The sequence below is a fragment of the Poeciliopsis prolifica genome, unplaced genomic scaffold (assembly GCF_027474105.1).
Source record: "Poeciliopsis prolifica strain line A6 unplaced genomic scaffold, Auburn_PproV2 SCAFFOLD026, whole genome shotgun sequence".
In the NCBI taxonomy this organism is placed as follows: Eukaryota; Metazoa; Chordata; class Actinopteri; order Cyprinodontiformes; family Poeciliidae; genus Poeciliopsis; species Poeciliopsis prolifica.
The window spans coordinates 5,643,892-5,658,144 of record NW_026562401.1 but is presented as its reverse complement, the minus strand read 5'-3'; the positions used below and the strand labels follow the sequence as shown (position 1 = coordinate 5,658,144).

At 39.9% G+C, this 14,253-nt stretch overlaps 1 protein-coding gene across 5 annotated transcripts in view; it reads left to right on the top strand.

The window, feature by feature from the left end:
* fam131bb (family with sequence similarity 131 member Bb) overlaps window positions 1–14,253 on the top strand; it is a 44,124-nt gene that overhangs the window by 18,654 nt on the left and 11,217 nt on the right. For 2 of the 5 annotated variants that reach the window (XM_055047705.1, XM_055047700.1), the window contains exons 4-6: window positions 8,235–8,272; window positions 12,637–12,672; window positions 13,049–13,151. In XM_055047705.1, coding sequence (XP_054903680.1) covers window positions 8,235–8,272; window positions 12,637–12,672; window positions 13,049–13,151 — 177 coding nt within the window. The remainder of the gene's footprint in view (window positions 1–8,234; window positions 8,273–12,636; window positions 12,673–13,048; window positions 13,152–14,253) is intronic. The other 3 variants (XM_055047701.1, XM_055047704.1, XM_055047702.1) reach the window with 3 other exon arrangements.

Below are 14,253 nucleotides of genomic sequence, written 5' to 3'. Positions count from 1 at the left end.
AGTGCATGAAAGAGCCTTGAGATGCAGCAGACAGAGCTGAACGCTTTTCAGAAACATTTCGAATCAATACAATAATTACCACCTATGTGAACCAGGAAGACTGCATTACATTGATTCTACTTGTATCTGTCAGATTACGCTCCTGCATGAGAATACCACAGGCAGCATCAGTTTAAGACTGTCACAACCCCGCAGCAATAATTGCATTTCTGAGATCTGGAGCTGTTAATTCTATTAGCGATCGTTGTGCAAAAAAGCTGCACATCAGAAGCGTTTTCTCTGCTCGTGCTTATTGGCGCTACACCTGTGAGTGGTTGAAACATGAATCATTGTTTAATTTGGGTTTACTGTGTGTAGAATGACTGTAACTGCAATGTTTTAGGCTGTAGGGTTGATAGAAACGTGGGTTAATGTCTGTGGAATTCTTTAAGTGGACAATTATCTGTCCTCACCTACTTGCTTGGAAATGTTATTTCTATAAAAGAAATCAAGATCTGAGAACCTAGTTAATCTCAAAGGAAAGCCCCTCAGTTATTTGTGCATCTGTTCAACAGAGATTTGAATGAGACAGTGAAGACAGCATATAAATAAATGAAAATACAAGGTGTTCACAACAGATTCAAGAATTGGAATACCATTGAAATATTGTAGCGAGAGTTCCTTAATACATAAAAAATTCAAGAAAATGATTTTCTTTCTCCCAGAGTTTTGATTATTCTTGTCCATATTAACTAGCAATATCCATCCAGAGTCTGTTTGCTCATGTATTAATGCATGGACCAGCGAATGACCTCTACTTTACATCTCTCTTGGGACAGCCCACTTGCTGATATATTTATGCTTCGTGTGGGTGTGAATCTAGCAAAAGCGTCCCTGCTGCCTTAACAGCTTCTACTACCTCTCTGCTTTTTTTTTTTTTTTTGTCGCAGCATTTCAGAGAGGGATTCCCTGCCATTAAATTAAGAAGCAAAACACACACCTTTGCCATCCCACGCGCTCAACTTGATGGACAGCGTTTGGCATTTCCGAGTCTGCCTGTAAACTGGAAAATCTGGTGGAGGCGTAGGCTAATTGACAGGCTTCTCTCTAGGTTGGAAAAGTCTTGTGATAAGGAACGCGCAGAGGCAAAACGACTTGGAGATGTAATGTCCCAGGAGCAAGGCTGGACCCGATGACCCTTATCGCACCGTTGGCATGTGTGTACGTGCATTCCAACATTGCTCAAGGACTCCAGGAGATGCATCTGCTGTCCTCTAGCCAGATATCACTGTATGGGGGGGTAGAGCAAATTGTGTGTGGTTGTGAGAGGACTGCACACACCCTTGCATGGATTGTTTTGTGCTTTGGATCAGAAATGAGAGGCCTGTGTGTGGGCGCATGATGGCAGGCATTCTGTAAACACTGTGACTCAGGCTCTGAGTGAGTTATGAAATTTGAAACATAATGCTGTCATGTAGAAATTTCATCTCTACTATTTGATCTGTGCGTAAAAGCATGGTGTGTGTAGTTATATGCATTTGTGCGCCTTCAGTGTGTGACCAGCACTCATTGTTTCTGGAATATCTGCAACCGCTAACCACTTTACGACCGATTAAAAAGAACTCTTATGTTCTCAGTGATGGGTAATCTCTTTCTGAATGTCAAAGGAAAAAAATAAGCTTTGCGCATCTACAGACAGAAACTTTTGGTCTTTCTTCTTTGGAAAATATCTCTGTTGCAGTCAAATTAATGAATATTAGCAAGTCTTTTGATAATAGTAGCCCTACTTCTGAGGATTGTTTTCCTGTATCTGTTCGCATCTGGGATGTGCAATTAATTTTCCTAAAGGGTAACATAAGCAACTGTCACTGTTGTTGAAGTCCAGACCAGTGGCTGAACAAAATTTCCCACTTGTATCTTTGATGACAAGCTGTGAATAAAATTCTTAACTTCTTCGGTAACACATTGAAAGTAAAAAAAAATCTGATGTGATCCATATTTCTGACTGCTTAAACTTTGGCAGTATAATGCTGCATCCTGCAGCATTATACTGCCACCACCATGTTTGATGGTGTGTATTCATGTAATCTAAGTATAAAAACGTTGGCCTCATCTGGCCAGTGATCCGTCTTTAATGCTCCCATTACAATTTATGTATCATTAAAAATGGGACTCAGATTTTCAAAGATTTTTTTTAACAATGGAAATTGTCATTTTTAAAGCCCAGCTTTTAAAAGTAAATAAGTAACAGTTGTCAACAGATTATTCAACCTGAGCTGCGTCTCTGCAACTCCTCCAGAGTAGCCATGTTTTCTTTGGCTTTTCTCTAATTAATATTCTCCATATCTTTTCAGCTTAGTTAGATGCCAATAAACTGTAAAACTTTGCATATGATCATGATAAATCAGGGACTTATCACTATGACACCGAGTTTGGAAATGATGCTTTGCAACCTCCGGCAACTGACAACACAGTTCGCTACTGTTTGAGCTATTAATTTTCATTTTTTAGTCAATAAGAGCATGAATAACCATCAATAGATTTTTATAAATAAAGACTTTATGCAGTTACTGTTTTCTGTAGAGTGGTGCTGTCGCTCTAGTAACCCAGTAAAGGAGAGGTGAGTTTTATTTTTAGAGCAAAGTTTGCATCTGTGGCTTCTCTGACTGTATGCAGTGACAGATGAACTGCCAAAAAGACTGTGAAGCTTTTTAAAATACTTCTATTGTAATTTTAGCCCTTAATTAAACAAATACCACAACACATAGGAATACAATCTTAAGTCTCTCTTGTTCTATAAGAACATTGCGATGTAGCACAAACTGTGGCAGCTTTCCCATCACCACACTGCAGTTCTGAGCACCAGAATCAGGACCGCTGCTCTGGAACATCTTTCAGTGTTGGTGATGGTCTCATGTTGTGTTTGAGTGGCTTTGTAAATGCAGAATGGTTTTTCTGAGGGGACTGTGTCCTGAGGCTCTTTTAGCTCAGTTTCGTCCACTAAACTCTTCTGACCATCTGGGCTGCGGACCTCAGCTGTGTTTTTGCTGAACTCTGTGCCTCACTAAGTCGGCATCTGCACACGGCGCTGCAAGAGGGCTGCTATCCAAAGCCACTGCTCAGCCGTGGCAACCAGCCTTGCTGCAGCTGTCACGGTAAACAAGCACCAAGCCCCCCCCTGGTTTCTCACTGTTGCTGCTGCAGGGCACTTGGAGTAAAAATGACTGATGAAGCTCAAATATTTCTCACTTCAGCGGGAGCCGTCACAGCACTACAGCTGGAGCCAGAGTTGACAGTGCAGACGCCGAGCATCTCTTTGTTCGCTGTGGACCGTCACATCGCTCCCTCGTTTTTCTTTTGCTCTCCCTTGCTCCTTCTCTTCGCCTGAACTGAGCCCGGCTCCCCCATGACCGCAGGGGGGTACCCAGCTCTGCACTGCTGTATGTGCAGGGGAGGAGGGAGCACGCACCAGGGGAAAGGAAGCTGGCTCAGAGCTGCGGTCATGTGCTCTCTTGTTTTTCCTCAAGGAGAGATTCTGCCTGCTTTCTCTGGAGCAGAATAACACTTACTGCGCTGCTGAGAGCATCACCTGTCCACAGGCAGTGGAGGCTTCAAAAGTCCCCTGAAATGATGAGTAATAATTACTGCTGGTCACCAGATGCACTGCATTGTATTCATAACCTTGAAATTTTTCATATTCTTTATCTTCGATGTCTAACATTTGGATATTCTGAGCCAGACAAAACAAGTAGTAAATAGAAACAATTAGTGGTTTCTATTTTTTTCTTTCAAATAAAAGACTGATTGAGTTGTGCAACTTTATTCAATATTTCAGATAGAGAGCATCTATAAAAATGAATTTCCAAGTCTGTTCTCAGTTTTTCATTGGGATTTAGCCCTACTTTCATTCATACATCATTTTTGTGTCTCTGACTCTAAGTTTATGGCTGCTGGCCTGCTGGAAGGTGAATCTCCACCTTGGCTTATAGTTTATCCTGAAGGATTGCATCAACCTTCCTATTAACTCTGACCACCTTACCTGCTCACCACAGCACTATGGTGCCAACACTATATTTCACTGTCTGTCAGGAGGATGTGTTAAGGGTGATCTATGCAACTCATTGCATTTTGCATGTAGGCCAGAAATCCATTTGGATCAAAGTCTTTACACTGGCTCCACATAGTTCAGAGGATAGACTTTTAAATACTTTTGTTAGTTTATAAATCACTTTGTTGCTTAGCACCAAAATACATTGAAGATCTGTTGTTGCAGGAGTCTTTCAAAGCTCTCAGGTCTTCTGGTTCTGTTACACGGAGAAGCAGCGTTGAGTTTTTAATCCGGAACAAACTTCCAGAAAACTGCAAAGCTGCTGAAACACTGAGTCATTTTAAAACAAAACTAACATTTGATTTGTTTAGAGCTGTCTCTGATGAACAGTAACTGGATCATGGTTCATTTTAGTCCGAATTACAACTTTTTATTACTTTTCTTTATTTTTCCACTGCAATGTAATTTCTTTTGTTTGCTTATTGTGTGGACGACTTTGAATCGCCTTGTGGATAAAATGTGCTCTGCAAATAATCTTAAATTGACGACTTTTAGACAAGTCGTCAAATTAAGATTAAGCCCCTTAAAGTGATTGTCAATAAGGTTGAAACTGAAAGATGCTAGAAAGTGAGCTTCGTCAATACAACACGCTGTGATGATTTGGTATCACGGTTGAGCGGCTTCTCAGTAGTTGTGTGCTCTGCTGCAGTTCAGAGAACTCTTGGGCCATGTTGTGATTTGTGTGCACAGAGAGTGATTGCTAATTTGCTAATTGGCTGAATGAGGCTGATGGATGGAGGGAGGAGAGAGGCTGTGAAAACTCGAGAAGAGGACAGAAGCAGGAGGAGGGAGGAAGCAGTGTGAGTGCATAATTAGACTACATGTTGCTGGCAGCTACATGCATGTGGATGGATGTAGCTGTATGTTGATGTGTAGTTTGTGTTTTCAGGGCAGCATTGTAACCCAGATGGGTTAAAAATCTGGGACGCTCTCCCTCTCGGCTGCAAATAATGCACATAATATACAGTTGTGGTCAGAAGTTTACATACCCTTATTGTAGATGTGAGTGCCATTTTATGTAAATTATTTGAATGTCTTTATATTGTTATTTTTCAATGATGGGATGGTTATGCAACAAATAGATTTATTATTTTCTCTAATCAACAACAGTTCTAAATAATAAATGCAGGCATAAATACATGCATACAATTTTGTTAAATGTCCATTAGCAAGTTGTTCCTGCAACTTATTGCTACCATCAATAATCTTCTGAGTTTTTTGTGGCCAAAATAAATGTTTAATTTGTTAGTTTTCTGCCCCCAATCTGGATTTCAGGCATAATCCAAAAATTTTCAACACAACTGAAATTGAGATTTTAGGAGGGATGTTCAGGATTAAGCCTGAATTATTTTATATAAATCTAGTTTGAGGATTGTTTATTGCCTTCCACAGTCCACAGTGAAGAAAGCCTTACAGAGAAGTCTAATGTTGAAGCCAAAGACTGAGCTATTTGGCTATTCTGAGAAGAAGAATGCGTAGAGAACTCAAGCCACAGAAAACCTGACCATCTGTCATGTACGGAGTTGGCAGTATGATACTGTGTGACTGCTTTTGCGACCAGTGATGCTGGTGCAAAGTGATAGAACAATAAAAACTGAAGACTTATCATTTTTAACACAAACCAAAATTTGTATTTGAATTGATAAATCTCTGTGAATGAAGCAAACATCAACCATGTTGAAAATTTGTTTGGCTCTGCGTCAAACAATTTCAACAAACTGAACCAATTCTGTTAAGAAGAATGGACAAATATCCTACCAGAATCTAACCAAAAGCTTATTGATGACAACAAAACCAGATATTTAAGTTGAGTGTGGCTGTTTGTATATGTCTGAGTCTATATTTCTAATTTTAATCATTTCTGGATTAGAGAATATTTAAAATGAACTCAAACATGTCCACTCTTGTTAAAATAAAATCTTTAACCATGTATGTTTAATTATCATTCCACCATGAAAAAGTAAAGGCTCACAATCAACACAAGAGTCTTGCTCATGGTGGGAATATGTAAACCTTTCTCTGCACTGCTTTTCTGTCAAACTAATAGCAGCCAATAAACGAGCTGCTCACATTACAACTCTCAGAGCCAACAGTCAAACATGTTTCTAATTCCTCTGAGGCCACACAAAGTTCACGACTATTTGTGGCTCTTGACCATAAATGTGTTCAGTAAAAACTGTGATGTAAAGACATGTCTTCATTTGAAGAGTTTTACTTTTAGGAGCCGTGTTTGTTCTGGTTTGTCAGAGGATTACAGCACTGGGACACATCATCATTAAATAAAACCTCCACACAATCTCCAGAAAAGCTAAAAACTGCATTTTAAGCAACAAATATTATAGATCTAATAATTATTATAGCAACAAAACTGTGATAAACTACAGTTTCCCTAACGAGACAGACATAGACATTGGAAATAAGAGAAATTCTTTTAAAATGTCTTTAATAATTAAGTGGGATTAAACTTCATGAAGTGTGAATCGCAGACTTTGATTGCTCCCGGTGAGTTGATTAGAAGTTTGCTCTGCGAATGTGACAAAGCGGTCACATTCGCACTTTGACAGCCCTTTTCTCACAGAAGCGAGGACAGGATTTCTGGAATGAAATCCGTCCCTCGTCACTTGCCCTTGCAGTTATCTGATGTGACTGAGCGCAGTTCAGAGGGAAGGCTAATATCCGAGAGCCCAGCAGAGACGGAGCAAAGCTGATGTCTCTGAATCACTGGGTCAGTGGGTCACAGACATCGCTGGACATCCACAGATCCAACGACTCGGTGCGGCTTTCAAAGCTCCCGAGAATTTGCTCGCGATTGCCAATTGGAGCTGCGTGAAACACGGTGGTGAACCACGAGACCCGCAGAGGAGGGAGCCCCTCTGAGAGTTGCACAGAGAACAGACCCTCTGATATAGAAGAGCACCTAGAGACTGAGGCCGTGTTTAAACTCCATCAGGAGCAGAGACTCTCTAATTAAACCGATGTTTTAATTAGGATTTGGACAGCCGAATGACGAGGGATAATAACGTTCATTTATCCAGCACAGAGCGTGGATTTCAAATGAGTCTCATGTACGGCTAAGTGTTTAATTCCAGAACAATCTCCCAATAAATTAGTTGTTAGGCGAAATACATCAACATACAGCAATATAAACAAAATGTGAAGAGTTTCTACCAAGAACCAGTGGGTTTTGTAGCTTTGCTCATGTTTTCATTAAACCATCAGTTCTGTAGCAGATTGATGAATTACATTAAAGTATTTAAATAGATAAATGGTTGGTCTGTGAATCTATCTATCAAGAAGTGTCTAAAGAATACATTATTTATTTAATCCCATTAAATCATTGTCGTCACACATTTAATGAAGCAAGGAGATTCTGCATTAGGGCCACATGAAATCAGAAATACTCATAACATCCAACAGTGTTGGGGAATTTGATGGCTTCGAACAGTTTATGTTACCTTTGACCATTTTTTAAGTCTGGAAATGATTTTCTTAGCTCTTCTTGTCATAACTGCTCATATTTACGTACGTTGATAAAAGGATTAACTTTCATCAAAAATATACTGATCTCACAGGAGTTCAAAGATAAAGGTTTACCAGCCTGATAGTGATCTTGGAAAAGGAAAAAAAGGAAGGAAGTCAAAGTTTAAAAACTGCTTAGAGATCCAAATAACGTCACCAAACATCAGAGACAGAGCAGGAGAAAATAAAGTGCCTCCTATGTCCTGCGTTTCTCCTCCTTGGTTTCTCCTTCAGCTGGAGAGTCGCTTTTAGCTCCAACAGTGGTTCAGCGTTACTGAGTTCTTCTGGTTGTCATTTTTGGGATGTCTGGAGAATCTTCACTTTAAATTCATAACTTGGTGACCTGCTTGAAGAGAATGGGTAACTTGGAAAATATCAGGCTGTAAAATAAGTGTTTTTATTCTTGCTATGTTGATATGGGACCTTTGTGCACTGACGTATTACTTTTTGTGAAATTTCTTTTATCATTAAATTGGGATTGGCAAAGAAGTCAAATGTGCAAGAAAGATTGTTGGGTGACATTTTATTAAAAGTTAAATATTTGTTTAACATTCTGTATGATCTGTCATGTTACAGATAAATAATAACATTTTCTCTTTTTGTCTCTCTTCCTGTGATGCGCTCACAGCGGCAGATGGCGTGCCAGTCCAGAAGGATGGGGAGCAAGTAAGTCTTCAGCTTAGCCGTCTTGTTGACTCCTTTCACTGTGGATTTTGCTTCTCCACCTGAGGAATCAACATGGCTACAAACTGTTTAGCTTCCACATGATGATGACTCCACCAGCTCACTGTGCTCATGCTGGTAGTTTAGAAATATCAGTTCAATGCTCACTGCTCTTCCCTTGTATCTTAAAAAAATCAGCGAGTCAGATGTTTGTCACCCATCTGACTCCGCAAAAAACAAAGGTGTTTCGAATAAGAACAGCAGAGACATCACCTTCCCTCTTTCTCCAACTTTTACACATTCCCATTGCTTTGTATCCTTTTCTCTCCTCTCTTCTCCAACACTGATCTCATGAGACAGGACACCAGAGAGGAAACCATTTTGAACTAAAGTGTAGAGACTTCTACTTTTTCTCCAAATGCACTGTGGACTGATTGCATCATTTATTTATGTGTTGAATGTCCTTTGGAAAGAAAAAGCAGCTGCCCGCTCACATACATTCACACGGACAAGCATGTTGGCAGCACGGTCAGCTATTGGACAAAGAGTGGCGAAGCTGCTTCAAGGGGCTCAGCTCTACCACTCAAGTGTGTTAAATCTCTCATCACTCCTACTCCTGTGAAAGGGAGGGAGGAGAGAAAGGAGGAGAGAAAGAGTGGAAGGGAATGTGAGCAAAGAATATAATTACAAGAAAAGCATGAATTAGACAGGAGGGCGCTCATATCGAATCATAACTACAGTCGGGATACCCGCTGTATCCAGCTGACAGGCCCGACTCCAGTCAGTGAACTCAGCAGGCGATTCTTACAAAAAACTGTAATCAAGATTTGACATTAAAATTTCAATTACTTTCACTTTTAAACATTAAAGTTAACTACAGGGGCCTGCAGACCTTTACAAACTCCTCGAGCTTTTTCACATTTTGTCATGCTGCAATCATAAACTGCAATGTCCGTTACTGGGATGTTATATGTTGGTAAAAGAAAAATGATTTACATGTTTTTTAATTGATAAAGTTAAAAAGTGTGGGGTAAATTTGTATTCATCCTTCCTTAGTAATATCTTTCCACATATTCTCAGTTGAATTGAGGTCAGGACACATGGATGCTCCAGTCTAAGCCACTCCATTTATCAGATGCATGTTCAGCTTTGCTGTCAATCTTTCCAAGAAGTTTTCTTCCTTCCATCCATCTTGGCATTAATTCCTTCCTTGGCATTAATTCTCTCCAGTCTTATAGGCTTTGGTTTTAGGAAGCATTCCCTCAGCATGATACTATCAACACTATGTGTCACTATCAGGAAGGTGTGCTCAGAGTGATGCACAGTGTTTAATTCATTGCCACATAACTGTTTAGGTCAAATATTTGTGTTATGGTTTCATCTCATCAAATCACCTTCTTCCACGTTTTTATCTCCTATATCTTATGGCAAACTGCATATGGCTTTTCCTCAACTGTATCCTTATTTGCTGTCTTTTTTTGGTCTTCATGTTGTTTCTGTCCGTTAATGTTCTCTAGCAAACCTCTGAAACTGTCACTGATCCGCTGGAGTCATACTGAGATTAAATCGCACACAGACGACTTTATTTAGTAATTAGTTGACTTCTGAAGGCAATTTGTTGCACTGGATTTAATTAGGAGTATCAGAATAAAAGGGGGCTGAATGCAGAAGCACGACACACATCTGCTCTTGATTTTCTTTCATTTAGTTTCTAATCAGCGACAACGCATTTTCTGAAATGTTGCAGAGTTTATGATTGCAGCAGTGATGGCATAGCAGTGCATTCCAGTTTGGTTTTCTTTCTTACTGGTTTGGTCAGTGACCAGGCTAAATACTGTCACTGGCCAATTATAATCATAATGTCATTATCTTTGAAGATTTTGCATAGTCAAATAATGTGAGCAACACATTCACTAACAACAATGACACAATTATCTGATTTTTTATCAAGCAATCAAAACTCAGCAGCTGCACTGTTTCTTATTAGCTAATTTTTGATAATAGTCAATAATATGTCATTCAGTGAGCTCCATGTAAGTCAGTGATCTTATGCACTGACAACTTTAATTAACACTCTCATTGTTTCTGTTGAGTTGCAACTGGAATGGATGCTTTACTGGCTAATATGCTCTTGTCCAATCCAACTCTCATCTTGCCATAATTTTGGCATGTTGGTGGTCACCCAGGGTGGCATTAGAAGGGGGGTGCATGAGGATCTCATAATAAAAATATCTATTAAGTATTGCCTTTATGCATGTGCAGTCAATAGGGAGGTGGTACCTCATCTGTTGATTGGGAATCTCCTGCTTGAAGTTGATAATATGGAGACAAAAGCTGCTTTCTGCAGAACTGCACTGCACCCAAAAAATTGGGATAATTTTGCAGCATTTTAACTGTTTTGAAAGAGGCACGAAGATAGGTTTGGTCATGTGAGAACCTCTACTGCAAGCTCTCCAGCTGTAATATGTTGAACTTAGCTGCATGTTCTGAGCTACAGAGCCTCGCTTTCTCTTTAAAGTACTTTATTTTTACTTGTGTAGCAGCCTTTTGCAATATTAATGCACAATAACAGCAGCAGTTGGCCCGCCCTTTGCAGTGCATCGAGTGCTGGAATCTGTCAAATGTTGATTCTGTAGTTCTTCAGTGAGGTCCAGAACGTATTTTCATTCACTCGGTTAATGACGTGGGCGACATGTGGCTCTTTCCATTAGTCTTTGTTCCAGGAAAGGTCTACTTGTGATCAGATCTCCCAAGAAGTAAAAGAATGTTCTTTTAGTTTGAAGAAGTTATGTGAAATATTTATAAGTTGTAAGGCAGTATGAAGTAGTCAGTGTGCTCTCAGTTTCGAGAAACTGAGGTCTGACAGGAGAGCCAGGATAATTACAAAAGACCCCAGAGGTCAATTCATAAAGGTCAGTATCAGCTGACCTTTTTTTTGAAGATCTTCAGGAAATCAGCAGAAAATGAATAACAAAGTCAGCAATGTCCAAAGAATGAGTTTAAATGACCTTCAGGAAGACTGGAGAAATATTGACCAAGAGCCCTTAAAGAAAGAGACACCTGACTGCTTGGACATAAACTAAAAAGATTGATCATTTTTATTAATTAATGTTCTATTCCCATTATTTTTGTAGGGATGACAATGTTTTGGTAGGTTTGCAGTTTTGCCATACTCTTTAAGTCAGATGATGACTTAAGCAGGGTGCTCTGAGATGTTCAAAACTTGTAATATTGTTTTTTAGATCTAGTATTGCATTTCTTCACAGATTCATTGCTGATCTCACTGCTGCATTCTTTGGTTATTATGGTGCTTTTTGTTTTCGTATCTTTTCCAAGAAACCTCTGAGGTCTTTACAGAACAGCTACATTTACAAATTAGCCACTATTTACCAATAAGGTGACCTCAAAAGGCTCGATGTTTTAAGGGGAAAACATATGCATGATTCATCACAATAGTGTGTCATTCTGTGTTAATCTGCCACATAAAATTGAAATTAAATGTATTGCAGTTTTCGATTATGATGCTACAAAATGTGAAAAAGCTCAAGAGTAGCATATTTTGCAAAGCAATATGTTTTCCAAATGCTACAGTGTCTGAGAACCACTGCAGTTTACGGCAGGAGAGTCCAACTATTTGCAAAAAATAGCTTTAATCCGTGTAGCACATGAAAATGCAGTTCAAGAAAAAATAGGTGTGCTGCCGCTGAGTTTTTACCGCCACATTGTGTCTGTGCACATCGACAGTAGGGTGAAAATATTTAAGCCGGCAGGCCACAAGTGCTCCACTCTCAGCTGATAGAGGGAAATAGTGTCGCAGAAGCTGCTGCTTATCTTCTTTGTCCTCATCATCTGAGTCCGCCTCCTCCCTGCACAACACACACACACGCACACACACGCACGCACACACACACACGCCCACACACACCTTCCTGTTAGCCTCGGCCCCTCGTCTATCTGCAGCATCAGATACTGATCAGTACACCACTGACATCTCTCTCAAGCACTCACACACAATATTCTGCTGGCTTTCATGGGTTTTGGCAGCACATGCCCCTGAAGAGGAAGCTCGTTTAACCATGGCGTATTCACTCTGCTAAACATAACTGAGCAAATATAAACTGATCCCCGTTTAATCCCCTCCCTTCTCCCTGTCATTCTGTTCCTTTGGAAACTCACACGTATCCATCTCTCATTTCTTCTCCTGCTCACCTCCTTTAATTTCGTCCTCCTCATCCACACGTCTGACTTTTTAAACCAACTTGGTGTCTCGCTCCTCCTCAACGCATGTCAATGTTCTGTCACTCTCTCTTACTCTTTGCTGCTCCTTCTTTCCCCCATCCCTCCCTCCTCCCGTTTCTCTTCTTCAGCATGGACGTTCAGAGTTTTCATGGGAAGGAATCAATGTAAGTGTTGTGGCATCGTTCCTCCATCTATGACTTTTCTCTCCACTTGTTTTTGATTTGTATCACCTTGTAGCTACAAGCTCTCGCTCCCTCATGACCTCCTCTCACCTCCTCAGCTTTATATTAGACCCTATGCTTTACCGTAGTGGTGCACAGTAGTGAGCACAATTTTTTTAAGTTTACTTGGACTGAAGATTTGGGTAATACAGATGTTGTCTTTTGTATTAACCCAACATCTCCATCACCTCTCCTCTCCACTCACCTTCTCTATAACACACACTGTGTCGATGTCTTTGTGTCTCCCGTCACACCATCCACGCTCTCTTTTTCCTCCCTCCTTCCTCCTCTTCCATTCCTCTCTCTTCTCTCCCTCCAGCTGTCCATGGAGGACACCACATCAATCCTGCCTCGACTCAAGAGGAACTCAAATGCCTATGGCATCGGGGCTTTGGCTAAGTCTTCTCTGTCAGGTGTGTCAGGTGTGTGTCTGTGCTGGTTCTGGTAAACGACCCCATGCTGGCTCCGCTCCTTAGTGGGCTCAGGAGTCAGCATGGTACCCTTCAAAGGGTTCCCTCTCTATCACTTCCTCTTCACACTGACATCTGCTGTCAATGACTCCTCAAAAGGCATTGACGGAATAAATCCAGCATAAAACACAGAACGCGCATCGCATCATCATGCAGCTTATTTCTCTAAAATAAGGTGGGCAGGATGTGTTCATTTTGTAGCGGATTGTTTTCTATGTTATTTTAAGGTAATACGAGTAAATCTTTGGTCTCAATTATCTGAAATTTGTCTGATGGATAAATCCTTCACGTATCCCAGAGAACAAAGCAAAGAGATTCTGAACATTAATCACAATTAAGTTTTGTTTCATCAGTCGCTTTAACGATACTAAATTAAAGACAAAATTGATTGTTAATCACACCACAGTCTACTTCATGATGAGTTATTTGTTAAAAAAGGCTCAAACAAATTATCTTTGATTACAATCTACATGGAGAGCTTAGAGCAAGGAGCTTTCTGAACAAGAAGAGTTGAAAAGACAAAACGAAACAAAGAAAAGAAAACTCCACAGAAAGACATCAAGCACAAACAAAAATATTAAATGTAACAAAATCTGGCCAGATGAGCATGTTTAGTTTGGAAAAGCATTATCTTTGGCTCTTGTTGGGGGAAAGGAGGCATCACCAGGTGCTGATCAACCAATCAGAAACAGACTTTGGGGAGACAAGCAGTATTTCAGGTTTCAACATTAGAGTCTGTTATTTTTTTTCTACGACATTTCTTCAAACTCAGAAAAAAAAATTCAGGAATGCAAACAATCTGTCTTTGTATATAAAACACAATCTCTGTCCTAAATCTCTTTAATGAATATTTAAGGTTAATTATGGATTATTTAAAAAAAAAGCCTTTTTAATTATTTATATCGTAAATTAAGATCATGCATTGGAGAGCGACTTAGAAATTCAGAAAAGACTAATTTTGAGTACAACTCTTCAGGGTGCAGGCATCATGCAGGATTTAGTGATGCTACTGCAGGAGGTTGTTTTCATGCTCACTTAAAACTTACTTCAAGGA